Source organism: Pseudopodoces humilis, chromosome 28 (assembly GCF_049639895.1).
Source record: "Pseudopodoces humilis isolate 2021_Gansu_Grassland_sample_001 chromosome 28, ASM4963989v1, whole genome shotgun sequence".
In the NCBI taxonomy this organism is placed as follows: Eukaryota; Metazoa; Chordata; class Aves; order Passeriformes; family Paridae; genus Pseudopodoces; species Pseudopodoces humilis.
This window is the reverse complement of record NC_142227.1, coordinates 2,983,884-3,010,771: the sequence shown is the minus strand read 5'-3', so window position 1 is coordinate 3,010,771 and position 26,888 is coordinate 2,983,884. Positions and strand designations below refer to the sequence as shown.

Below are 26,888 nucleotides of genomic sequence, written 5' to 3'. Positions count from 1 at the left end.
TCCCTACAGCATCTGCTTCTCACTCATCTCTTTCTTTTTGGTAAATTTTTTATCTTCCTGTTACTCCCCATTACACTATTAAGATATTACATTAAAAATATTCCACAGGAATAAGCCCACAGCATGAGCAACCTGGCTTTGGGACATAACCTTGTTGTCCTCATGTTCTCACTTACTTGAGAGAAGGAAATGTGGCACCTGAATAAAGCAGAGAGGATTAGAGGAGAGTGTGGCAATCACCAGACCTACTCATCTCCACCCCTGCTCCCAGCAGCTGCACCACTGAGCCCTTCAAATATTTTTCAGAAGTTTTATGAGGATTTCTTTTCTCCTGCTATCCCTAATGAAAGGCTAACCCAGCAGTGACAAATCCAGCCTCTAGAAAAGCACATTTTCCACTCAGGACTCCACCCCACATCTTCCACACATCCCCAGGCTGTTCCAGATCCAGCAGCTCCAAAGTGCAAGGCCCTTTGTACCTCCTACTTCACCAAGGTGCTGCAAGTGTCAGATATATTTAAGAGCATGAAGCATTCAGATACTATGGAAACCAGGGCAAGAGAAAAACCAAAAATAGATGGAAGACGCAAGCTGTTGTAAGGTCTGGAAAAGCCTTGCTGGGGAAGGCTGTGCTTGCTGCAGCTGATTGCAGAGTGGGATCCATTTAGAGCTCGAGCATAAAATATCCTCTCTCCAATCTTTCCGTAGTTTGTCATTTTTCTCTGCCACAGGGAAAGGGATATTCTTTAATTTCCCCTCTATTTAACAGGCCTCCTAATTACCAGTTCCTTTGAATGATTCATATTCTAGTGTGCCCTTCCCATGACCTGGAGTAGACTGCTGCCTGACTGCTTCTGTAGAGCAGGAGTATTTGGGAACACACCATGAGGAAAAACCACCACAGAGCACTCTCCTAAAAGGGAAATCCAACAGCAACCTACAGAGAAGGGTGCCTAGAACTAAGATTTGTTCATCTGCCTCTCCTTTTAATAATCCTTTTAACACCTGTGTTGTGCCTATTCAACCTCTACAGGCAAACCAGTTGCTAAAGTAGAATAATACCTTCACTCAAAAAAACCAGAATGTCACGTGGAAGAACCACAGAGGATGCCAGCATGAGGAGAACAAACCATCTGACTCAAAGATGGTCAACCAAATGGAAGTCGGTGCTATCACAGAAGCACCATCTGAGAATAAAAACTCAAATTGTTTTTCACAAAGTCCCACAGCTTGTTATGGGCTGTTCTCTAGTACAAATTCCCACTCATGTGAGCTGGGAAGAAATTCCAAGAGAACTTTACCTCTCACAGCAGTTAAGACACGATCCTTTCAATTGCCCAAAGGAAATAATGACAGCTTTTGCTCTGTTAAAAAAAACAAACTGTTGCTAACAAGAAACCACTACAGTGGCTTAAACAATAAAGAATTGGTCTCTTTTTAGATTCAGCAGAGATAAGGTCCTCATGTCCTGTCCCTCTCCCTTATAAAAAGGTTATAAAGAGCCAGGATATCACATCATCAGACAAATGATTGCTGAAAGAGTAACAGAACACCTAACAGCAGCATTGGGCCATCTTGGTAAGGATTCAGAAGGTTTTTAACCTTTTTGTCCCCAGCTGCAGGGAAGGAGAGATGGATTTATTTCTGGGATGTTCTCCCTGCCAAGCACAGCTCTACCATTACAGATTAGGGACAAACACAAAATATGTCACCTTTTTGGCAGAGTTGTGACCAGTGGAAAACCACAAGTTTGTCAGCTAGCAGGGGGACACAAGGAAACATCAGGGCTGGTGTTTTCAGCCTCCCCTCCTCTACCATGCAGCTCTGCCAAAAGCCAGAGAAAGGACTGGTGATCAGAGTCCTGCACAGCAGCTTCCTGCCCTGCTCTGAGCTGTCTTGCCAAGCCCCAGGTCTCACTGGAGGCTTACACTCGTTCTTTGTGCTTTTCTTCAGCAGCCACCACCCAGGCTGAGAAAGCCCTGAGCCCTCCACTGAGGTTTGCTCGGTTCCCACTCCTTCAGCGTGGCATGCAGAGGTCACCCTGCACCGAGAGCCAGGTTAAACTGGAGTGGGGTGGCTGCCACAGCCCCTGTCTCCATCCAGGGAAGGCAGCTGGACTTTCTTCCTCTGCTTTCACACTACCCTCCCTGACAGTGAAGAACTCCCTGATGTCCACAAGGATCTTCCCTTCAAAGCAGGGCACTGATATAATTACAGGTTGGACTCGGCGATCTCAAAGGTCTTTTCCAGCCTAGTTAATTCTGTGATTCTGACACGACAGAGCCTGTGTTAAACCCTGCAATGAGCTGCCCTTCAGCCTGTAGGGCTTTGCTCCGTGTGCCAGAGGGCTGTGATGCGACAGTGGACACCCCAGCTCCAAAAATGCTGTTACAAGCAGAGAGGGTAGAGGGGGGAGATGTGTAGAGAGAACAATGATGATACATTTCTAGAGCAGCTCTTTGCTTTCCATCACTGGAATACACTTTCCTCTTCACCGCCTCATCCCAGCGGCTCTGCTGTCACCTTCCAAGGCTTGGCCTCTGTTTTCAACCTTTTCTCTCACTTAGAAGACATTTCTTTATTTTCTAGAAAGACACATCACCACTTTGAACAGCCTGGTCTGAGGAGCCAGGACCTCAGCATCCTCCTGGCACCTCGGCAACCCCAGCACCAGCCTCAGGGACTCGCTGCCAGCAGGGAAGCGGAGAAGGAAGCAGAGCCCTGGAGCAGGGATGCTGAGGCCACCCCGGGGCCAGCGTGGTGAGAGGTCCCCAGGGCAGGACAGCGGCTGAGCCGGCCCGGGGCTGGCACCAAGAGATGCTCCTGTCACCTCGGGACCTGCGGGCAGCGGGCGGGGCTGCCCTTGTCACCACCGGGACACCGACCGTGTCACTGCTCTGTGTCACTGCTCCGTGTCACCACCGGGACACTGCCCGTGTCACCACCCCGTGTCCCCACGCCGCTGGTTCGGGGTCTCAGGCAGGAGAACCCCTCGGACACAGCCGGGGATGAGCGCACGTCCAGCCCTCCCCTCCTCAGGTCACTTTGTCACTCCACACCTCTGCCCAGGACTTTGACAAAGTCGTGCTCAGGGAACAGATCTCTTGCAATGATTATAATTTGAATACTTCAGTGTTCAAATAGGGTTTGGGTAAGGACAGAGGCACAGCAATCCCCAAGAGCACGCGGTGCTGGCTGCTGAGGTTTCTCACAGTACCAAAGCTGTTTTGCATAGAAACTTTAATTGCTTCACATGAGCACAAACCTTTTTAATAAACAGGAATTTGCTCACCTCAAGGTGCTGAAATAATGCTTGGAGTGTATAAATGTTTTCTGTTGTACTATTTTACTTTTGGCTAGACAGGATGAAGCTTTTAAATACATAGATTTTCTCCCATTTTGTAGAGTGTCTATTCCTCCAAATAATGCAAGGAGATTCCGTTTTTTTGAGCAAATAGTTCTCTGACAAATCTATCCATCAAACCTATTCACTTGGTTTATTTTCCAAGGGAAAAAGGGACAAACAAATAAAAAAAGAAGTTAAAATACTTAAATATTATTACATTTATAGTCCTAAAATATGCAAATCAACTGCATTGAATTTTCTATTAGCTTTTAAATATTCACCTCAATATACATTTGTTCTTCAGGGCACACAAGAGATAAATAATTGAGTTAACATTACTAGATAAATCTTTTTCCTGAGCTGCAAATATTCCAGATTATAACCATGCAGTTGCTATGCAGTAACTACAAATGGAAACTAAACAGATCAAAGTGAGCAAGCAGGAGTCCACACTCAAGTACCCAGAGGCCAAATTTTCTGAGACATCCAGGAGCAGTCCCAGCATTTCAGATTGGTGAGATAAGACCAAATAAAATGTAAAACCTCTGAAATGTAAAACCCAGCTTAAACACAGGGTGCAGGAGCAGCCTGGGTTTTGGGATTGGGCCATGAACAATGTAAGAGCACGAGATTTAAAACCAACAAAACACCCTCAAAACCAAGCCCCACAGCAATTTTGGGTATAGCTGTGGTTTTGAATGTCTAAATAGATTGTGGTGACTTTCAGCCAGAGAGTGGGAGACCTAATTCCATTCTGGCTTCAGGATTTTCTCTGCACTGAGTAGAGGAGTGGAGTTCATATTGCACAGTATTATTTCCCTCCCAACAATAAACCAAGCCCTCTCATTTGGGAGATGAACGACAATAATCCAAATTACTCCCATACAATTCCCAATAGTGCCCATGCAGGTGGAAGTAGACAGAAGGAATTAACAGCTTCAGTTAAACCCTGCTGGAAAACCATTTTTTTGTGAGCTGCAGACTCTGACAGCACCAGGACAATAGGTGAAGTCAGAGAAATAGCAAAGAAAACGGTTTTTAGGTAGGAGTTTCAACTGCTAGCCACTTGTGTGTATGTGGATATAATGCTTTCCATGCTCTTCCCTACAGGCCAAGCCAAGTCCTCAAAAATAGAGGAGAGGTAAAAAGAAGGGCAACAAGAATCAGCTACACAGAGCTCTTCTGCAATGTTGTGGAGAACTTTTATTTTATCACAACACCTGTTGGGTTTCTGACTTTGTGTTGGTGACTGAATTGATCAGTTATGCTGCAGTGCAGATCAGCTTTGAGGGCTCTCTGCAAACTTCTCTGTTGACTTACCCAAGGAAACAACAATTCAATCCCAGGATGGGCACTCTGCTCCAGCTATGAGGAAGTTGGGATTTGACTATCTCAGATTTGAGCATATATGTTTCAGTGCACGTGCACTTTGATCAAAAGCAGAAACTCTTTTATCTGTTGTAAAAACTACTTTTTATGGCAGCCAGGGAGAGAGACAAAAGGATTACAGGACAAACTAACCTTGTGTGGGAGAGAGCAATGTACCATCCCAACTGCCCTTCAGGTTTATGAACTCTCCTCATTTATTCATCTTTTTAGGTTGTTTCCACTGGCTTCTGGCACTGTATCAGCAGTGTTAACAGCTCATTGCTGAGACCACACAGAGCTAAGGTGTTTTCTTTGTGCTACAGCTTCTGCAAACAGACTGGGTGGAAGTTTTTGACTCTGAACTTTGAGCTTCTCATCTGGAAGACTTGCAGTTTCCACAGCAAGGAACAAGCCCCAGGTCTGTTCTGTTCGCTCTTGCCCACTTACTGGCATATTTTATACACATCAACTCAAGCTGCAGCAGCATTGCTAATATTCTTTTTCTATTTTTCTCAGCAAAGGAATGGAGTTAATAATTAAGACTGGTGAAATACTCTGCTAGGCTGGAGGGAACACCACCTCCTTAAGTATAACACACCACAAATGGATGCTGCAGTTTGAGCTGGAGGACTCAAATTACTCCCAGATATTCAGAGCCTGCAGAGTTCCTCAGAGAGCCACTGTACCAAGCATGTTCTAAACCTACCCAGCCCAGGGCATGCTGCTTCACTCTATGGGCAGAGCATACCAACCAGGGGAAAACAATCAAGGCTTGCCTTCCAGCCACTCCAGCAACTTCTGAAGTCATTATGAATTCATTTGGCAGAGGAGTGCCATGAGCACTTCACTCATGCAGAGAGACACATTTCAAATGAGCACTCAAAAGATCAGGAAAAAGCAGATCTCCCTGTGTGGCTGATCCTTCTGGAGTGCTTGGACACCATGGTGAGCCACTGACACCAGCAGGCTCTCCTGGAAAAAGACAAGACCCTTCAAAGAGTAAGTTGCTACTTATTTAAAGCAGCAGAAAGGACAAATCATGGGGTAAGGGTACTGTTAGAAGATTACAGTAAAATAAACCAAGGAGGATGGAAATCAGTGCTTTGGTGCCCATCCAAAGGACAGTGACTGGCCACAACAAGCCCTTTTCTAACAAGCATGTGCACAGCAGGTATGTGCAAACAGGAATCCACAGCTGGAATTTTTCTTGCATACACAAAAAAAAAGGTGCACTTCAATTCAAAAATAATTTTCAGCCTCTATAAGATACACTGCTTTAATTATAAATAGTAGCTTAAATTTAGAAAAAAAAGCATCACTGTGGCTTGTGAAGAGACCTCATGTACATAGAAGAGATTACAGAAAAGGACTCAAAACTTGCTGGGTGGCAGGGCAGTGCTCAGGGTTATCTTCTAGAACTACAACTAGCCTAGGGCTTGTAGTATCTCAATATATTTTCCAGGTCTGAGCTGCTCTTGTTATCAACAGAACCAGCTTGTGTAAGTACATGGAACAGCAGAGAACGGGATCCTGCAGCAGCTATGGACTATGGAACACCCCTCAAAAATCAAGCAAGAGTTTAGCACAGAGTGGTGGCAGCTGTGAACTGTTCAAGGACCAAAAACCTCCAGAAAAATCAAGCACACAGCAAAATGCATCCTCCAAGAGAGAAAGGAGAGAACCTGTCCCTGGCATGAACCCTCATGCCAGAAACCCAACTTAATCTTTCCTCATCCTGATTTTAACAGCCAAGAGCACTCACAGTGCACCTCCTAAAAGGGGCCGAGTTTGAACAAAATGCAAGAAGGTGCTTGCTGCAGACACTGCTTGCTCAGCACAACTCCCTAAAGCTCAACTCAAGGAAGAGGTGCCATAAGGAAACATGCTAATTGCATTCTCTTTAATTTGCATGTGCACTTTTTTTTTTTTTTTTCTTTCAAATCACTGCTCCAAGTCCTTGTGTGCTGGGCAGAGATACCACTCTGTCAGGCTATAGTTTCAGTTTCCAGGCTGGCTGTGTGACAGTGTCCATGATGGTGCTGGACTTTGTGTTACACTCAGAGAAGCTGCTCACAATCAGACTGCAGGAATTGCTGGAGTCTGTCAGCCTCTCCCTCACCAAAATGCAAAGGCAAACCAGACATGGTGCAACTCAGGGGAAGAAGGTGAAGAAAAGCACTTCAGAGGTGCACAAGAGTTAAAATTTCATTTTCTTTATGCCTTCCTCCCCTCTATACAGTAGCAAAGAGGAGACAAAGGAAAAGGAACAGCAGGGTTTCAGTGGAAGGCAGAAGGTTCCCAATGGGCTCACCGATGGCTCAGTGTTGCTGGGTGGGGGGACTTGGTGCTTCACTGCTGCTTGGTTTTAAGGGATAATCTCTGTATCATCTTGTAAAGGAGACCAAAGTGCTGGAAACAGAAGGGAAAAAAAGTAACCATGGCAGTTCTGAACACACAGAAAACTTAGCAGAAGGTTTAAAACAATGCCAGTGTGCAAATGCAGTGCCTTGTGTGCATCAACCACTCATCCTGAAGACAGAGTGGGACTTGATGGATGAGGAGGAATTATGACAAGGAAGCCAAGTTATACAGAAAATGCTGGCTTACAGAAGTGTTTGTGCAAGTCTGTTTCAACTCATATTGAAGACTTTTTAAATTTTTTTTGCAATGCAATTCTGTTCCTTCTAAAAGCGAGGAGAAAGCTTCAGATTCCAACACATGCAGGCTCCTGGTCTCTACAGAAACACTGCTGCCAGCAGTTTCAGGCAGGTAAAAATGAACCAGGCAAACACAGAGATTCCCACCAATTCACAATTCTTTAACTGGCTCTTCTCTTTCACCATTTCCACGGTGGCTTAGAAATTCACTTAATTCCCCTTTTGATTTTGCTGGGGTTGATTGTATTTTGATTTGATGTTTGACAGATGGAACAAGATCCAGGCTTCAAATAATTTCAAATTCAAATAACAGAAGTAATGAAGATTGCTAATAGAAATTAAAGTATGTTTTTCCCCTTGTTTATATTCTTACACTGAGTTTTCAAATGCTTTGTGGTTTCCCTAAACAAATAATAGACACAAATAAAACAAAGTCATCAAAATTGAGAGTGACCTAAAAAGCTTCCCTTTCATTCATGTCCTTCATGAATGCAGGCAGGAATAAAGCCTTGCTCACACTGTCTTGGTTGACACAAAAACTTTGCATTTAGTTGGGCTTGCCAAGACACAGAGTATCACATTTTCAGAGGCATGGACACAGGATGTATTTATAGTTTTACTGAAAAAAGAAAGCAAAACTCTGAAGATGCATTTCTAAGCTGCATCCCAAGTTCAGATATTTTCTAATAGTACAATCTACAAACTTTTAAATTACCAAGGTAAGTAAAATTTGTTGCAAAGTTTCAGTTTGGAGCCAAAAGAGGTTAGCAAGTGAGTTACGCATGTCCTTGACAACAAGAAACAGCTCTACAAAACAGGTTTGCACTAGAATGGCAAGAGACTGCCTTCAGCATAGCCAAGTGGCATTATTGTTCCAGCTTTAGTGCTGGCACTGTGTGAATTTCTGTATCTGATTTGTTTTATAAGTAAAATAATGCACCTGTGTCTCTTACCTGCACTGCAACATAGGCAACGCCAAGGTAGGCTGCAATACAGACAGCCAGGAGCAGGTCAAAGATTGCTGGCTTGACCCTGGAATAAGGAAAAGTGCACATGAAATTGCTACAGCAGCTCCTGCCAGGGGGTGAGACAACAGCCCAGCATGCCCAGGGAAATTCCATACCTGTATGCATTCATCACCTGCTTCAGCTGGTCATAGAAAACAAACTCAGGGTCCCTGTGCAAAGGAGAAAATTTTCAGATTCTACTGCACTTCTTGACCCTGCAGTCAGGACAGCCCAGAGCTGTTCCCAAGGAGTTCACCCAACCAGAGACAGGTAAGCATGACCACATCCCACACTGGTTTTGAGCTGATTTTAGTCATCAAGATTTTCTTTTCCAACAATCAGAAGCCCTAGGACACAATTCAGAACTCATGCTGTTGTTCAGCTGTCTCCAAAGAGGCTGAACATAAAAGATTCCTCCCTCTGTTCATTAAAACAGCTTCAGTCCAAGCAGGTTTAACAGGATGGAAACTGCCTTTTTTAATTAACCAAAGCTTAGTATTCTCCTGCTCTCAGAGTGGGAACAGTGGAACCAATACAGTTTAAAAACAAGCTTTTCAGACAGAGGGAGCTGCTGGGCCTTGTTCCTGTGCTGTGAGGAATCACGAGCATCTTTCTCTGGGAGAAAACCAAGCATGAACCAAAACTGACAGGAGAGCAGAAAAGAGTAAAGCTGCATGTCAAGAAACCAGGAAAGCTGCAGCTCACAGACAAAATTCTGTCCAGGGGGAAGCCAGTTTGCATGCTCTGGCTGGTTCTTTGGTGTTTTTTCTTACCGTTTGTCTGCCTTCACATGATGCTGCTTGACATCCTTCAGGTAGCGTCCCATATAATATTCTAAGGTGTTGAGGAAGGTGCTGTCTTTATCAATCAGCTGGGCAGCCCTGGGCTGACTGCTCAGCCAGTCCATCACTGACTCCAGCTGCTCCTGCTGGATTTGCTGCAGAAAAATACCACCAGAGAAAGGTAGTCAACCACACACCAGAGTTCTCTCCCAGACTCCAGGTTACAATCACAATGCACTGTGCTTACCATCTGATCTGTGAAGATCTGCATATCTGCAGGTGTTCCCTGCAAGGGAAAATGAAAAAAAAAACAACCCATGTTATTGTTGAGCTTGGCTGGGCAGGACAAGTCTGGCCAGTACTGCAAGGTGGGCACCTCTTACCTTTTCTGTTAGATTGTAGATGACCCTTGTCAAAGCCTCAGCAATGATCTGAGTATTCCTGGTCAGTGCTTTAGTGTCTATTCGTGCCCTAAAGCAAAAGAGAGGATTATGAACTTGCCAATGGCATCAGCTTCCTCTAGAAACAACCCATTTTCACTGCATCAGGCATGAGCCTGAATCCAGAGCCCAACACACAATGCTTGCCACCTGTGCCCTGACCATCAGAACAACACAAGCAGTTGTGAGGCCAGTTTGGGGTTCTGGGCTGGGTTTAAACCCCAGCCTTCCTCCCCCAGGGTCCCTTACCTCCTGTCCATGATGCTGTTGCGCAGGCTGTCCCGGTGGCTCTCCAGGTGGGAGATGGTGAACGCCGGCAAGCGCCGGATCGCAAACCGCTCGTGCTCCCACGCCAGCATGTCCTCAGCCAGGTTAATCTTCTTGTGCACCATGGAAAACTTCACCTCTGGAAACTGGCTGGCAACAACCTGAGGATGTGGACAAGCCATTCAGGGGTGCTGCCCACTGCAGAGTCCCACCCTGCACTGCCCTGTCTGCCTACACCCACTGCTGTGTGTTCCACAATGTAAGGTGCAGTTATTGGCATTATTAAAGTTGGGTTTTCAGGTCAAAAAGAGCTGTTTCAATGTCTGTACAGAGTGGCATTTGCAGATCTAGTCTGCTTCCCTTGGGATTGTGGCATGAGTATTTGTCTGCACTTCAAACCGAGTGACCCTAAACAATACATGAATTATTTCAATAGCACATCCTTTCTTCACATCTTCCTTCCTCTCATGAAGAGCTTTACAGTAAGTCCCAAGCTCCCATGAACTTAAAGTGCTTTTCCTTACCATCTCCAGTTCTCTCAGAAATGCATGCTGCAAGGTGCCCTCCTTGGGAGGCTTTGAGACATGAAGATGAAGACTGTTGCCTCTGCCCAGAGTGTCAAGGCAGAGAACAAATGCTACATTGTCCTGCAGCAGGCTGGAATCTGGAACAGAAAAATCCAAACCTTTATTGCTACGTCTTGTGCTGGGACTTCCACCCCTCCCCAAAAAAAAGCAAGGCTCACACAAGGATATTCTCACAGGAGAGATGGTAATTAATTATAAACATTTAACACAATCCTTACAGTCCCTTACTCACCAGTGTGGTCTAAATTGTCCTCCAGCCACCGCTTAGTTCCTTGATAATTAAACTTGCCACCTCCAGATGCAAAGAACAGCAAGTTATACCTGCCCATCAAAGAAGCCAGAAAAGGGTTAGCATGCTGCAAGAATTCCTGCACTCAGCCTTGGAGGTGTGGTGAAATCACAACCACTTGCACCTGACATCCAAGACAAACTGTCCATTAACAAACACTTCCCACATGCCACATACTCAGGTAATGGCAGGACAGATTAAAAGTGGGGAGTTCCCAGGGCTTGAGGATGGAATCTGCTTCCCACATCATCCCCTCCACATTTAACCCAAAACACAGCAGTTCCTTACCCAGCATGGGTCCTTCTGTAGGTGTAGAGCCGAGAGAACAGCCTGGCCAGTTCCAGCAGCACTGAGATTCCACTGCCATTGGAGTCAGCCCCATGGGATAGCCACTGCAGGATGAGGTGGGACACACACAAGGTGACAAACCTACACTGAGTACCAGAACAGCTGTAAGACAGCACAGCACTGTGCTCCACTTGTAACTGCCCCACAGCCTTCAGGCCAAGAAAAGACAGAGGGGAAAAAGGACAGGAACAGAGAGCTGCAGGAAGAAAGAATACTCACTGGAGCCACTCCAAAGGAATCATAGTGGGCAACTATCACAACAGTGGGCATGTCTTCTCCACCCAGCCCTGTCAACCTTCCCTGGAGAGGAAAGAGAGCAGTGTCACTCCCCATCACCTCTCATGTGCCTGTACAAGGACAGCCTGACTTCTACATTCCTGCTGAGTCTGCCATGGCCTCGGTTGTGAGGACTTCAGATTCCTGGCTGAGTCCCCTGACTTGCCCTGTCAGACCAAATGTCTGATAAAGTCCCAATAAAAGAAGTCACCTCATCAATGTTGCCAGTTTGAACCCATACACAACTCACCTCCACACTGGGGATGAGCCAGTCATTGATAGCTTTGCTTTGAGCCCCGCTGGTCACCATCTGGAAGCCATTGGCAGTTGCTGTGTGCAGCAGAACTGGAACAAAAACACCAAAAAAAACCCCAATGTACACCTGGGGAAGTTTCATCCCTTCCTTTCCCCTGCTAACTGAGCTTTGGAGAGACCAGCTTTAAACCATTTAAGCCCTCTCACTTGTCACTGGTGTTTATGCAATGACACAGAATCTTGGTGACCATGCTTTTTCATTCTGTCATAAAATCCCAGTATTTTGGGCTGGTCAAAAACTTCTCCTCAGCAGTACTAAAATTAGTCATAAGCAGCAGTTCATTAAGACAGTCATATTATTTACATGGAATAATCAAACTGACTTGTGGTCAAACAGAAAACTTCAGCTTCTACCAACATACCATTGTCACTTAACATTTTCAATGCTGCTTTTAACCTAGTTTTGATTTCTACTTTACTTGCAACAGTGTGAAGCTGAGAACTTCCTGCAACTGTGTGTCCAACTACAGTCAAGTAATGCTTTCCTTCCACTGAATCTCTAAACACTTTGACAAAGACTGAATAAACACAAAGGTGACAGAACACTGCTTCACGGTGCAGATGACACAGCAGACTCTTCCCAGAGGTGGGAACAGGCCTGTCTTCCTCCAAACTTTTTCCTCCTTGTTAGAACTCACCTTCTGCAGCTGAGGCAGAACCCTGTGATGCAGAAGCAGCCCGTGTTTGTTCATAGATAGACAGCAGCTCCTCATCTTCCACTGCAAAGTAGACTGGCACAATGGTTTCCATAGCAAGCATTTCTGGCTCTATCTCCATGAATTGCTGAGGATTTAAGCGAGACACAAACTTAGCATCTGCTAAACTCGACAGGTGTCAAGAAAAAATTAACAACCAAAGCAGAGAGAGAAGTTTTAAAATTAGAATACGATTTGTTGTGCATTACAACAGAAGCTTGCAGCCCTGCAGCAACCAAGCTTTTCTCCAATACGCCTCCCATGGGAAGAGGAAGAAAACTTTTTTGTTTACCCGAACAACATCCTGGGGGACAGAGGAGATGGATCGTGGCAAGATGATCACCACAGCCCCGGCTGACTGGCGCAGAGCCTTCTGGTACTGCTCGTAGGAGAAGTCCACCAGCCGCATCATGACGCAGCGGCGGCTCAGCACGTCCGCTTCCACGGTGCGCGCCTCCGTGTTCAGCACCGCGCTCCTGGTGCCTGCCAGCAGGGAAAGCAGGAGAGCTGGTAAGGCACTGCACCCCATCCCCTCTGCTCCAGCCTGCCTCCTGCTCAGAATGCTCCTGGAGACAGTCTGGTGGGCTGCAGAGCAGCCAGACGCAGCAGAAAGCTGAGTTTGCCTGTTCCTCGTGCGAGAAGGAGCAGAGGTCTGTGGGTTTTCCACATCCTGCCAGACCCCACCTTGTTCCACACCACAGCCTCACCTTCCAGTCTTCCTCCTCAGCACAACACACAGGCTACCTGTGTACTCACCTGCACCTAATACCTGCAGCCAGCAGCACTCCTGGAGACAGCCTGGCCTCTCCAGAGCCTCCCCCAGCTGTAGGATCAAGCTGCACTGATGAAAGGACACCAGACAGCCCCATGTCACCCCAAGGGCTGCTCTCACTCTGCCACAAGGAAGGCTCTGTAGCTGGCAGAGTTACAAGAGGAGCAGGCTGCTCCTGAGGGCTCGCCCTCTCCTACTCTCAGTGCCAGCAGATCAAATCCCCCACATGGAAATGCAATCCAGGCTTGCCAGAAGCTCCTGCATTCCGCAAGGGAGGGCCAAAAGGACATCTTGTCCAAACAGAGAGGGTCAAATCCACCTTACAATTTATAATTAAATTTCTTCTTCTATAGCTCTGGCACCTCCCCTGGAGATCTCATCGTTCTGGGTCCCCACAGAGGGACAGACGAGGTGCTCCAGCCTCTGCCACGCAGGAGCATGGCTGAGAACTAGATTTAAACCTGGCTTAGCTTAACTCTAACATTAGCTTGGTCTCATCAAAGGTCACAGAAACACCTAAGCAAGAAACATCTACACTTCTCCTGCACAGTATCAATGAGGGCCACACACCCAGAAACAGAGCCCAGGCACAATGTAAATTCTCCCCACAGACCTCTGACACTAAACAAATATTAATGGTACCCCTGCTCTAACCAGAGAAAAACAATTCAAAATGAGGATAATCCCTCCACCACTTCCAAAGGAATGATGTGGAAACACAGCAATGTGTGCACTCACAGTTCTGCTCTCTCTGCCATCCAAGCAGAGCAGACACAACAGTACTTTTCTGACAGGTTGATTTTCTGTAGCTTCTCTACAGAGAGAGCTGGTTAATAATCACTGATTTACAAATTAAAGAATTCTCATTCTATCAGTATTAGAGGAAGTCCAAGCTTGTTCTTAAATTGCTCTATGAGTGATGCTGACAAAAAACTCTTCCCTCTGCAAGAAGAGGCTGAGCAGCAACCTGTTACTTGGTATTTTTGGAAAAGAATAAGAGAATCTGGAACAACAAATCAGCTCAGTTGGTCAGAGGATGGTGCTGATAATGCCAAGCTTATGGGTTTGATCCCTCTGTGGGTCATTCCCTTTGAGAGTTGGACTTGGTGATTCTTGTGGGTCCCTTCCAACTCAGACTGCTCTGAAATACAGCTTTTATCCTGAAGGACACCTCAGAACACACAAGGAAAAGGAACAGCAGATACCCAAAGGGAGGAGGAAGGAACAAAGGAAACACACAGCCCACCGAGCTTCAAGGCTCCAGGAAAAGAAACAGCATAAAAAGTTAACTGGAAGCATCTTAAAGAAATAACACCTGGCTTTTCAAGAGGTCACAAAATTGTGAGCACTTGGCTAGAGGGGACACTCAGGCAAGCAAAGTCAAAGCCAGCTGAATCACATTCCTGCTGCCCCTGCTCAGCCTGCCAACAGCTCCCAGCACCTGAGAAAAGACAGAGAGTCCTACCCCCATGCAAGGGCCTGCCTTGGAGCTACTGAGGCTGTCAGCAAGAGAGCCCTCAAGATGTGGACACATTCTAAGAAACTGTGATGGAAGAACCCAGAAATAATTTCATTTATTTAGAAGCCACCAGAGGCATGAAGTGTTTAAGGAATACACAGGCACAGCTGCATTTCATAACTTATATATTTGAACTTATTAAGATCTGAAAGAATGAGGGATGGCGTCTCATGGGCAGCACAAATTAAATGTGAGGCTGTTCATTGGTAACTCCATAGAGGAGTCAGTCACAGACAGAGCAACATGCCCTGGTCTGGAATAAAATCTCTACAAAAGACCCAGAAACAACCCGTGATTCTGGGTTTGTGGGCACACAGGGGAGGAGGCTGAGGGTTGCAGCACCTCAAGGACTCACAGAACAGGGTGTGTCTCTGACCCAAAGAAAGGTGTTGCACAATCAGCAGGCTGCAGGTAAGAGAACAGAGGAGGTCAGTTGTAACATAGGGGAAGGACAGGCTCTCAAATGGAGCCACTGGAGCAACACACAGAGCTGAGGATGAAGAGCAAAGACAAAGCAACCTGTCAATAAAGGAGTCAAAGGCAAAAGGACAAAACTGAGCTCACCACCGAGTTTAGCAGAATGCAGAAGGTATACAGCTGGACCCCTCAAAACACAGAGCCCTCAGCCCACAGACAGGGTCCTTGGCTACCTCTAGGTCACCACGATGGAGATCCCATCCCCTCTCCTGCTCGTGCTGAGCCTGGGCAGCGAAATTCAGCCAGATGGGTCCCTCCTGCGGCCTCCCCTGCTCCTGAGCCTGGCCCCGGGCCCGGCTGCTGCCGCCTCCCAGAGCCCCCCGAGCCCTTCCCTAGGCCTGGCCGCCCTCCATGGGCCGCCCGCGGCTTCACCGCCTCCCCTGGGCTCCTCCCCGGGCTCGGGGCTCTCTTCCCACGGCCCCACCACCCCTGAAGGGGCCGCTGCCGGCAGAACCGAGCCCGGCCGGGCCGTGCAGTTCCTCACCATAGGGCTGCCCGCCCAGCTCGTACTGCTGCATGCGGTAAACCGTGAACTCGTGCGCCGCCTCGGCGGCGGGCGGCGGCCCCAGGAGCAGGAGCACGGCGGGCACGAAGAGCAGGACGCTGAGCGGGAGGCACGAGGCCTTAAGCACCGACTCCAGCACCTCACCCGCCTCCTCCAGCATCGCCGCGGCCCCGGCCCGCACTGCGGCCTGCTCGGCACGCACGGCGCGCCCCGCGCGGCATGCCGGGAGCTGTAGTTCGCGCGCCGCCGCGAGGGGAGCTGGGAATTGTAGTCGCGGCAGCCCGTGCGGGCCGCGGTACCGCCCCGCCTTGGCCTGCAGGGGGCGCCCTCCCCCCGGCCTGGCGCTCCCGAGCGCCCCCCAGCGGATGGGATGGGAATGGGATGGGATGGGATGGGAATGGGATGGGATGGGATGGGATGGGATGGGATGGGATGGGATGGGATGGGATGGGATGGGATGGGATGGGAATGGGGTGGGATGGGGTCCCTGGGGTGGGGTGGGGTGGGGTGGGGTGGGATGGGATGGGATGGGATGGGATGGGATGGGATGGGATGGGATGGGATGGGATGGGGTGGGGTGGGGTGGGGTGGGGTGGGGTGGGATGGGGTGGGGTGGGGTGGGATGGGATGGGACGGGATGGGCCGGGGTGGGGTGGGATGGGATGGGATGGGATGGGATGGGATGGGATGGGATGGGATGGGATGGGATGGGATGGGATGGGATGGGATGGGATGGGATGGGATGGGATGGGATGGGATGGGATGGGATGAACAAGACCAGACGGGAGGCTCCTGCTGCCCCCTCAGCAGGGTGATCCCCCTGCCCCAAGAACAGGAGGGCAGCTCCAGCTGTCACCAGAATACAAAAACATCTCCCAGGCACTACCTGGCCTCCAGAGGAAAAAAATCGAAGGAAATCAACCCAAGGCTTTCTGATCACTTTGATTTATTGCAAAACAAATGGGCTGCACACTCAGCTCCCATAGAGGGGCTGGGCCAGCAGGTTTTATGAGTCCCCAGTGCTTTGGTGGCCTCTGGCACGGTGAGAGGAGGCATTTGGGTGCTGCTCTGATTATTCCCTACATGAGGGAACAGAAGAGCAGGGATCTGAGGCACAAGCTGGCCGTGTCTTCAGGCCCAGGATGACACCAGGCTCCCCAGTCTCTCTGGACACCTCCTTCTGCCCGTGCTAGTGCCAGCCCTGTCACTACAGCTCCAAGCACTGTCATAGCATTTGCCCTGGCAAATTTACCCAGCCTCTGCACCCCGGGGAGGGTCTGGCTGTGGCTGCAGCCCTCTGCCATCCTTGGGCTGGGCAAGACATCAAGCTTGGGTTCCTTCCCAGCAGCTGTGCCCATCACAGAAGCTCCAAAAGGATTCCAAAGGCTTGGGAGGGCCACCTGGTTGGGGAAATCCACCTTATTTGCCACTGTGCCCTGGAGTAAAACACCCTCAGGGGGGCAGGTACAGCACCTCTGCACACCCAAAGCACACACACAGAACCTGAGCACTGCAGCTATCCCAGCAGAGCATCAATCCCAAAATGTGCCTGTATCTTTCACTCCCAGCCTAGAGGCAATTCCTGTCCCTGTGCTGCAGCCACACTGAGGCACCATCCCAGTCTGATGGGACTGGAAAGCCTGGCCCCAGCTCACACCTGGTCAGCCTGCATTGCTACAGTTCTGCCAGGCCAGAACCAGCACCATGAGGCCCTGGGGGCTGTCTGGCATCTCTTGCTCTCCCCGTGGCCCCTCACAGGCTGGGGAGATTGCTCATCATGCTGGAGTTGCTGGAGAGAGGCGCCCTGGGCCGAGCGTTCCAGGCCACGGAGCTGCGGAAGCTGTCCCGGTAGCGCAGGGAACTCTCCGTGGAGGAGCCAGAATTGATGTCTGAGATGACCAGGCAGCTGCCAGGCTCGCAGAGCCCGGCCCTGACACAGCAGCAGCACAGCAGGCTCCCCACGGCACGGCGAACCTCCACGCTCCGCAGGGAATAAATGATGGGATTGACTCCCGAGTTCAGCAGGGCCAGAGCCAGGGTCCAGTCCAGGCCGTGCAGGTGGCTGCAGGCCCCGGTGTCGCAGAAGACGTCGGAGAGCAGCAGGACAAAGAGGGGACTCCAGCAGAGGATGAAGGCCCCCAGGATCATCAGCACCGTCTTCAACAGGCGCAGGGAACGCTTGCGGCCGTGCCGGGAGCTGCTTTGCCTGGAACTGGCCTGCACCAGATGGAAGATGGAGATGTAGAGGCCGATGATGCCCAGGAGGATGATGCTGAACATGACTACGGAGAAGAGGATGTAGTTCTTGGAGTAGAGAGGCAGGAGCACGGAGCAGGCCTGGAAGTCACAGAGGCAGTTCCAGCCCAGCAGCGGGAGCAGCCCGATGACGAGGGCCAGCAGCCAGCAGGACACGATGAGGCCGCGCAGGCGCAGGGTCTTGCTGGCCTCGTTCTCAGCGATCGGCCTCACCATGGCACCGTAGCGCTCGATGGCCGTCACCAGCAGGCTGAAGGTGGAGGCAGCCAAGGCGATGAAGAGGATGCCCTCCCGCAGGAACCAGAGCGGAGGGGACAGCTGGAAGGTCTTGCTGCCCGAGAGGCAGAGGTTGCAGAGGTAGGCGATCCCTGCCAGCAGGTCGCTGACGGTGATGCTGGCGATGCAGGAGTAGACCCAGCGCCGGGCGCGCAGGCAGCGCAGCACGGCCAGCAGCACCAGCAGGTTCTCCAGGATGATGGCGCAGCTGATGATGGCGAAGGCGGTGCGGACGAGCCCCATGCCCTCGTCCCCAGACTGCCTGTTGGTGAGCTTGCCTGAGAAGTTGTAGTGCTGCAGGATGATGTTCACGTTCCTCGTGGCAGCCAGCTGCAGGCAGGAGGCTTTCGTGCCGAGCAGGTCGAGTCTGAGCTCGGGATGTTGAGCAGAGTCCAGGGGAAGGAGGAGGGAGCGATTCACCAGCCAGCTCAGCACTGGAGCATCCATCTTCTGAGCCTGGGTCAGCAGCCAAGGGATGATCGATGGAGGAGGGGGTCAGGTAGGGCTTGGGGCAGAGCAGATCCTCTGTTTGAGGGCTGGAGCAGCTGTGAGCCTGAGCCCAGCAGCCCTGCTCAGCGTGGAGGTGAGAGTCAGAGCCCTGTCTGCCAGCCCTGCAGCACTGAAAGAGCAAGGGGAGAGGAGGGTGAGGTGTTTTGTAAGTCCACCCATGAGCATGGGCTTCCTGTTGTTTAATAAAGTTTCCTGTTGTGACTGAGAGTATTGACATCTCTTCTAACAGCTGTCATTTCTTGGTAAGGGTCTGGTTATTCTCAGCTTTGCTGTGGTTGTGAAGGTGTGACACGAATGAAGTGCCAAGGCCCTCTTTGGGTTTGGGAGCAGGCTGTGTCAAACGGGGCAACACCTTGATGGGTGGAGTCTGCGGGGCTGAACAGATCCAAGAGCTGCTAAGAGCACCCAGACAGCTTGAGACACACTGGTTTCACCCCTGAGCCTGGCAGAGAGCCACTGCCTCTTCCCCAGCTGCCCTGTGCACCACCCATACTCAGATCCCTATTGAGAGCTGTGATGGATTTGTCTTTACAGACAGGCTGTGGGTCTGCTGGTAAACAAAACCAGCACTGAGAGAAAAAAGAAGCAATGGGAAGGATTCCACTGATTGATGAATAGAAAAAAAAATAGATATTTGCCTTTACAAACAAACTAGGTTTGCTGATAAATGAAACTGGATATTGAAAGATGAAAGAAACAATGGGGAAGAACCATAAATTTCATAAGAATTAAAAATTAAGAGGGAGGGTTATACATTAGAGGGGAATCTTAGGTATCAGGCACTCTGGGAAGTCTGTACCTCTCAAGTACCTCAGCCAATGGGGAAAGAGAGGGACATGGAGCTGGGAAATTGGGATAAAAAGGAGACTGCATCCTCCAAAAATTTGAGAGACCCCAGGGGGATGCCCCAGGGCCTCTCCCTTTTTTTTGAATAAAGTAAAGGGACTTCTCTGTCTCCTTTTTGGACATAAACCTCTGGAGTTTGTGGGTTAATTTTCCTGACACTCTTCCTTCTTCAGGAGGAAGGTCCACGCTGTCACTCCTCAGGGCTCCTCCACAGGCCCAGCTCCTGCCACTCTCTCAGGACACATCCAGACACATCCATCCCCATCCTGCACTGTCTGGCACCTGTGTGACTGCAGCTGAGCTCAGCCCCTTCCCCTTCAGAGGAGAGCTCAGCTGGTCTGAGCTGAGCACGTGCCCTGACACTGCACCTACACCTTCAACTCGCCAAGCATCCTCTAGAGATGGCTCAGGATCTTCCCACTCTCTGTCTCCACACAGGCAGGGAAGGAGGCAAAAAGCTGCTGCTTCTCACCTTCGCAGGAGGCAGAAGGTGCTGAGAGCAGATCTGAGGAACGAGAGCATGGCTGCAATGTTAATTTCCATCATTGCCCTAATTCCTTACGTCTGCAAAACTCGACGGGAGAGCCTTGCAACGTGCTGTTCCCAGTTGTGGCTGGGAATTCGCCTTAGGACTCACCTGTCATGGCTTGTGGGAGGCTCTTGCTGCCCCAGGGAGGTTCAGCAGTGCTCTCCAGATCTTTGTCTGAGGCCCAGCACTGAGCAGGTAGTGGGGACAGCTCCTTGTGCAAAATAAGTGAGGCTTCTACCTACCAAAGTGAAAAAAGGGGAAGTTGCAACATCAACCACATTTCTGTGCAGGGTGGACCCCGCCCAAATCAGCTTCAAAGTGGCAGAGATAAAAGAAAAGCAGAGCACCAGTTAGGTCGGGATCAGAAGCTGTGCCCTGATGTAGCTGTGCTCTCACTCCAGACTGGCAGGAAATCATGAAGATGTCCCCAGGCTGAGAGCAAAGAGAGTTCTTCCATCCCCAGGGAGCTGTCCAGGGAGCCCATCCAGGCCTGGGTGGGTGGATTGATCCCAGCCCGGCTGGCAGCACAGACAGGTGGAAAAGGCAAAGGAAGCCATGGGCAGGCAAGAGTGGTTCTCACCAAAAGCTGAGGGCTCCATCCTCCACCTTCACCCTTTCAGCCGGGGTTTTGACCTTTTCTCTCGTGGAAAGAAACTCACACTGATAAGGTCAGGAGATGACCCTGAGACTGAAGGAGAGGAAATCAGCAGGAAGGCTGGGCCATGAGCGCTCAGAGGGGAGCAGGACTGCACCTTCAGCACGAAGAGCTCGCTCCCAAACGCTCCGGGCTGATGCCCACAAACCACTGGAATCCAAAGGGTCAGGGTGATCCTGGCACATCACCCCTCTGAGCTTTGCTCTTGTTCAGGGTGAGCCTCCAGCTAACGTGTCTGCTCGGGACAGAACTGGTGGGATGCTCCTGAAAGATCAGAGGATGGAGAAACTTGGCTTGTCAGGGGCCCTAAGTAGCTTCTCAAAGAGCTGGCAATGTGTGAGGAGTCAGAGATTCCTGACAGGAGAGACATCTGTGGAGAGGATGGGACTGGGGGCAGGCAAACCCTTTTGGTGGCAGGAGAGCTCGAGGCAGATGAGCTGCTGGGACAGCTTGGCCCCTTCACCCTTGGTGTGCAGGTTCTCTGGACCAGCAAAACATCGAAGGATCTTCCTAATTCCCCCTCCACAAACATATCCAGGGTACAGAGTCCCAAGCTCATGGCTGGGGGCTAATGGGGCCTGAGCCCCCACATGAGGGAGAGCTCCTGCTCTGTCTGTCCCCACTGCACTGCCACAGGCTGAGCTGGATCTTGGCACTTCTCCTTTGCTGCCATCTCAGTTCAGATGTTCTTTCTCTGAAGTGAAGTGGGGCAGGGGAGGGACACCCCCTCATCTCCTTCTCATCTCTTCAGAGCAAAGCCAGAGTCTGCCTGACACTGCCTGATGGCTCTGATGGGCTTGGAAGGGCCAGGGCAGGCATAGGGGGCAGCTGAAACCCTGTGGACCTGCTCCAGACCCATGGCTAAAGCAGGTACTGATAGATGATGAGATGAGGCACCTCAGCAGAGAAGCCCTGGAACCCTCCAGAGGTCGACAGGAAGGCCAAAACACCTTGGCCTCAGAGAGAGGAACTTGTCTGCAGCCAAAGGAATGCCAGAGAGGAACAGGAGAGCAGCAGCCTGGAGCTCAGAGTCCATGGCCTGTGGCCTGCCCAGTCCCTCCAGCCCTGGGGCTGCTGCTCCCAGGAGGGTTTCCAGCCACAGATTGGGGGGAGGCACAAGCAGCTGCAGGGGAAAGACAGCAAGTTACAAACACAAGATAAAATACTGATGATTCCTGTTGAGGTTTTCCTGCTGTGCTGCTGCACAGTCCTGATTAAAGCTTGTATTTTCAGATATTATGATTAAAAAACAACAAAACATGGCTGAAGCTCTGTGGACAGCTCTGTGTCAGGCCGGCTCATGGACATCAGGCATCCCCATCTCTGTCCTCACCTCTCCCTCCCCACCCACCCATCCTGTCCCCTCTGCATGGCCCCAGCACAGCCCAAGGTATCCACTTGCCTGCAGGTGTTTTTCTGCTCCAGGAAGGGTGGAGCAGGGCTGGTTTAAAAATGACTGATCACTCCTGGCAGTTGGGTGGTTGCACTTCCCCACTTCAGTCTCTTCTGCTGCAGAGCAGAACTTCCCACATCCCAGTCTTCCCAAGCTGGCAGGATCCTCCTGGCCCCAGAGGAGCCAAGAAGAAGCAGCAAGGCCCCTCTGACCTGGGCTGACACCAAACCCTGCAGATTTGACTTTTCACAGTGCTCAAAAACTGTCCCAGGCACAGTTGTTGTGCCTGGGTGCCCTTTCATTTAAATTGGGTTGTGGTGATGGTGGATCTCTGTAGGAAAAGAGGCTCTGCAGTGCATCTCTTGAGGGAAAACAGGAATATGAAAGAGCAGCTTTCAGGATTATCTCCTCTAGACCACATTCATGACTTTAAATGGCAAAGTTTTGTTGGTTGTCTCTTTTTTTTTTTTTTTTTTAAGCGGCTTTTTTTTTTGAACCTTGCATTTCCTCAAGGCAAAAACATTAAATGGAAAATGTGGTAGAAATGTTAAATAACACCTCAAAACCACCACAGGACACTTCTCTCTTGCTGCCAGCACCCCTGAGGCTGTGGCTGTGACGTACCAGGCTCTCTCTGCCCTGGCCTCTCCGTGCTGCGCTGTCGCCCCTCAATCACAGCCACGGGCACAGGCCAGCCATGCCCTGATCAGCACAATCAGCCCCTTGCACACGGTTTCCTGCCTGCTGGGCACAGCTGCCTCCAGTCTATAAAACCAGCCCCTGCCCACGGGGAAACTCAAGACCTCCACACATCTGGGGAGGAGCGTCCAGCTGTGCCAGAGATGTGCCAGCCCTGGCCACTGCCGGCCCTGCTGCTCCTGCTCTGCTGCCCGTGGGCCAGTGCCAGTGAGTCAGGGCTTGGCTGGGAGTGGGGATAGCTCGTTTGGGCTCTCAGCAGCCCCTGGCTCACCTGTGCTGGGGTGTCTTGCAGGAGCTCTGCGGGATCAGATTGTGGGGGGCCACGAGGCGCGGCCCCACTCCCACCCGTACATGGCGTACCTGAAGATAGCGGGGCTGGGGGCCTGCGGGGGATTCCTGGTGGCCCCTGACTGGGTGATGTCAGCTGCACACTGCATGGGGTGAGTGCTTGATACAGGGGCTTTATCCCCTTCTTTCTCCCCTAGCCTGGGAGCTCCTTCCCCGGAGCAATTTTGGAGCAGGTTCCTGCTGTGCTGGGCAGCTCTCTCCACCTGTCTGCCAAAATGAGGGAGGTGGGTGACAGCCAGCCTGATTTCCCCTTTCTCCCCTCCACTGCCATGGCCAGGAATATCACAGTCATCCTGGGGGCTCACGACATCCGTGAACCAGAAAAAAGCCAGCAGGTCCGGGGAGTCCTCAAGTACCACGAGCACCCCGAATACGACCCCAGCACGATGTACAACGACATCATGCTGCTCCAGGCAAGGAGTTCTGAGGGGGCAGAGGGGCTGTGGGGCTGCCAGGGACTGGGCTGTTTGCTCTTTCTGCAAAGCTGCTTCTGCCCAAGGTGCTGGAGGCTGGCAGGGAGCTGGGAAGGAGCCACGGGCAGGGTTTGGAGCCTCGTGTGACTTTCACAGCAGCTCCCCGGAGCTTGCAGAGCCTGCCAGACCCTCCCTGTCTCTGCAAAGAAAGTCTCCTGCTCACAGCCCTCTCTCAACCCCCTGCTTTCCCCCAGCTAACATCCAAGGCCACTCTCAATGACTACGTCCAGACCATCCCACTGCCCAAGAGCGGCAGTGACCTCCCCACGGGCACCAAGTGCTTGATCGCCGGCTGGGGTCTGATCGATGAGGACAGGGCCACCAACAAGCTCTTTGAGACCAAAGTCTCCATCTACAGCCGCAGGAAATGCGTCCTCTTCTACCCACACCTGGACTCTGGCATGGTCTGCGCAGGCAGCTTCCACCAGCTGAAGGATTCCAGCCAGGTATGGGGAGGGCACACGGGGAGCAGGAGCTGCTGCTGGCACAGCCAGCTCCTGGGGCAGGTGACAAGCACTTGGTCACACTTCCCATGAGGACTGGCTCTCTGGATGTGCTGGCAGCAGCCACAGTCCCTGCACAGCGCCAGGGGCAGAGCCCCAGCTCAGCAGCCCCTTCAGCCGGGTGGGATATGGGGCAGGAACGGAGCCACAGGGCAGGGAGGGACCTGGGAGAAACCCTTTACCACAGGGAAGAGGCCTCTAAAATCAATCTCCTCTCTCCCCAGGGAGATTCTGGTGGGCCCCTGGTATGTAATAAAGTGGCACAAGGTGTTGTTTCCTTTGGCTATGACTCCCCACCCGGGGTCTACACACGCATCTCCAACTACCTGCCCTGGATCAAAAAAGTCATGAAGAAGTAGCGACAGTGGCAGCACTTTCTCCAGCTCTGGTGTGGCTCTGGAGACTGCAATAGCTTCCCTCCTGCCCCTGCTGAGGGCTCAACTCCCTCTTCTCTCCTTGGGAACCCAAGTGATTTGATCAGTGCACTTGAGAGCCCCCTTCATTCTGTTCTGAGGCTGCTGCCTGTGCCATTCCCTGCCCGTCTCAGGGCTGTGTTAAATCACCCTGGCAGAAGCAGGGATAGCCCCAGATGGCACAAAAAGAGGCTGTGCCACAACAGACCCCACTTCCTTCAGAGATAACCCTGTTCCTGCTTGAACCTTGCTGCACTTAAAGCACCCACAGTAAACTCAAAGCTGCATCTCCCAGCGTGTGTTGTCTTCCTCGTGGCCTTGCCACAGAGAGCAGGAGGGGGGGTCTGGCTGCTGGGACAGCAGCAATCCCAGCTCTGCATCCTGAGTCACTGGCAGGCTCAGAAACGAGAGGTATGCTTGCCCTTCCTGGGGTGGAGAGTGTGCTGAGAGGAGAAAAACTGCCCAGGTAGAAATGTTCTGGGAAAAATGATGGGCACACACTCCCTTCACCAACTTCAGCATGGCTGTCACCCTCCTGGGAGCACAGGCAGCAAGCTGGGGGCATCAGCAGCGAGCAGGACTCGTCGTTCTCTGCAGAGCAGAGGCTGTTCCCTCTGAAGTGTTGCAGCCAGGGCACAGTGCAGCCCGGACAGCGCGGTCACAGGGCACACCTGGCTTATCTTCCAGCTGTCTGAGCTGCAAGAGGCTTCACTGGGTGGAGAGAGCTGGACTTCTTGTGGACTGTGCCCTTGGGTGTAGGCAGGTGGCTGTTAAGACACCGGGTTCAGGGCTTTAGGATCCTGGAGAGGAGGCACACCCCAAGCCCCAGCTGTCACACTGCTCCCAGGCTTTGCCTCTTGCCAGCAGCCACAGTCCATCCCTGTTTCTGCACCATGTCCTGGCTAGAAAGGCTTGAACTAAAGGGTTGATGAAGGACCTGGGTTCACAAAAGTGCCTGACCCTAAAGCCACTTCCTCCTTTCCTCCCGTGGTAACCGCGGGGGCCCAGCGGGGTCCCTGGAGAAGGTGAGGACGAGTCCTGGCTGGCTGCTGTGGAGCTGCTTGGCACATCCTCATCTCCCTGACCAGAGGCTGTCCTAGTGCCAGCCCAAACCTCTCCCCTCAGCTGATGATGCCCAAAGACAAATCCTCCCCACAAAGGATGCTCGAGGGTTGTTTTCAGACAGCTCCTGCATTGGAGTCTGAACTTCCTTCCATGGCCTGCAGCAGGCTGCTCTCTGAGCCCTCATCTTCATTCCAGCTCGTTTCTGGTGGCATCTCTTGTGTACAGAGAGAGCCAAGAGTTCCCTGGGGGAGATGACGGGGGACAGAGATGATGCTCTGGTAACTGGGTGAGTGCAGAGCTCCCTGGCAGGGGGTGAAGGGTGTCTGTGATGTCAAGGGGAGACTGACTCGGTTTGTGGTGGGAAAAACCAGTGGGGAATTTCAAACATACGAAAACTGTCTGCAGTCCAGGGGAAGGGGGTGCTTGCCCTGCTCTCATGGTCTTTCCCAGTCTCTCCCACTGGTCATCCCCATCAGAGGGAGGAGGTTTCCACAGTCCAGACTGGATTTCTGCTCACAAATCCTCCACATTCTTGCCTGGGATGAAGGGAAACTGCGTCACCTCTGCCTTCAGCACCCAGGCTGCCCTGGGGAAACTGAGAAGGGTCCATGTTTGGGCTTCTGCTCACAGCTGCTATCAGCTCAGAAATCTGCAAGTGAACAAGCTGCAGCTGCTTATCTGTGCATTATGAATCTTTATCACGTCAGGGTTTTCCTTGAAGCTCCAGCTGCTGCAGGCTTTGCACGAGAATGGCAACTTGTAGCTTAAAGTTGGGGTTTACCCAGTGGCACTGGAGGAAGGGGGAAAGCAGATTTACTGGCAGTGAGGGCAGCAAGAAAGCATCGGCCCCATTTCGTCACAGCTGAACTGTGACAGTTCAAAGTCCGCTCATACCGTAAAGTCCAAGAATGGTTTGGACTGGAAGGGCCCTTAGGGATCATCTCATCCCACTCCTGCCATGGCAGGGACACCTTCCACCATCCCAGGCTGCTCCAAGCCCCGTCCAGCCTGGCCTTGGACACTGCCAGGGATCCAGGGGCAGCCACAGCTGCTCTGGGCACCCTGTGCCAGGGCCTGCCCACCCTCCCAGGGAAGGATTTCTTCCCAGTATCATCAGTGTCATGTTATAAACACGTTAATGACAATTTTGCTCCATTAGCCAAGACTGCAGCTACTGAGAGACCTCATCTGCCACTGCATGGTCTTTGGAACTGGTGCATCAGGTGAAAGAAGTCTTGTTCGTGTAGGGCTCATGATAAAAATCAAGAGGGT

The 26,888-nt window shown here is 51.1% G+C and overlaps 3 protein-coding genes across 4 annotated transcripts; 1 reads left to right on the top strand and 2 right to left on the bottom strand.

Annotated features, from left to right (window-relative positions):
* Nucleotides 1–3,223: 3,223 nt before the first annotated feature.
* Nucleotides 3,224–15,860, bottom strand: NCLN (nicalin). 2 transcript variants are annotated; one of them, XM_088067617.1, is made up of 16 exons: nucleotides 15,630–15,860; nucleotides 12,670–12,860; nucleotides 12,321–12,465; nucleotides 11,618–11,712; nucleotides 11,311–11,391; nucleotides 11,032–11,135; nucleotides 10,687–10,775; nucleotides 10,392–10,531; nucleotides 9,850–10,028; nucleotides 9,544–9,631; nucleotides 9,408–9,446; nucleotides 9,152–9,315; nucleotides 8,495–8,548; nucleotides 8,325–8,403; nucleotides 7,026–7,123; nucleotides 3,224–3,491 (listed from the first exon to the last, which is right to left on the bottom strand). In XM_088067617.1, the coding sequence occupies exons 1-15, from the start codon at nucleotides 15,808–15,810 to the stop codon at nucleotides 7,064–7,066; spliced, it is 1,689 nt and encodes a 562-aa protein (XP_087923743.1). In that variant the 5' UTR covers nucleotides 15,811–15,860; the 3' UTR covers nucleotides 3,224–3,491; nucleotides 7,026–7,063. The 2 variants fall into 2 exon arrangements, with proteins under 2 accessions (XP_087923743.1, XP_005531277.2); XM_005531220.3 differs by lacking the exon at nucleotides 3,224–3,491 and having other exon boundaries at nucleotides 6,601–7,123.
* A 763-nt stretch (nucleotides 15,861–16,623) lies between these two features.
* Nucleotides 16,624–20,269, bottom strand: S1PR4 (sphingosine-1-phosphate receptor 4). Its single transcript, XM_005531218.3, has 2 exons — nucleotides 20,176–20,269; nucleotides 16,624–18,801 (listed from the first exon to the last, which is right to left on the bottom strand). Exon 2 carries the CDS (start codon nucleotides 18,627–18,629, stop codon nucleotides 17,403–17,405), a length of 1,227 nt encoding a protein of 408 aa, XP_005531275.1. The 5' UTR covers nucleotides 18,630–18,801; nucleotides 20,176–20,269; the 3' UTR covers nucleotides 16,624–17,402.
* Nucleotides 20,270–22,931: 2,662 nt separating this feature from the next.
* Nucleotides 22,932–24,843, top strand: LOC102102775 (mast cell protease 1A-like). The gene is made up of 5 exons (XM_005531219.3): nucleotides 22,932–23,021; nucleotides 23,107–23,254; nucleotides 23,440–23,575; nucleotides 23,830–24,081; nucleotides 24,363–24,843. The coding sequence occupies exons 1-5, from the start codon at nucleotides 22,958–22,960 to the stop codon at nucleotides 24,495–24,497; spliced, it is 735 nt and encodes a 244-aa protein (XP_005531276.2). The 5' UTR covers nucleotides 22,932–22,957; the 3' UTR covers nucleotides 24,498–24,843.
* The last annotated feature ends 2,045 nt before the right edge of the window (nucleotides 24,844–26,888 follow it).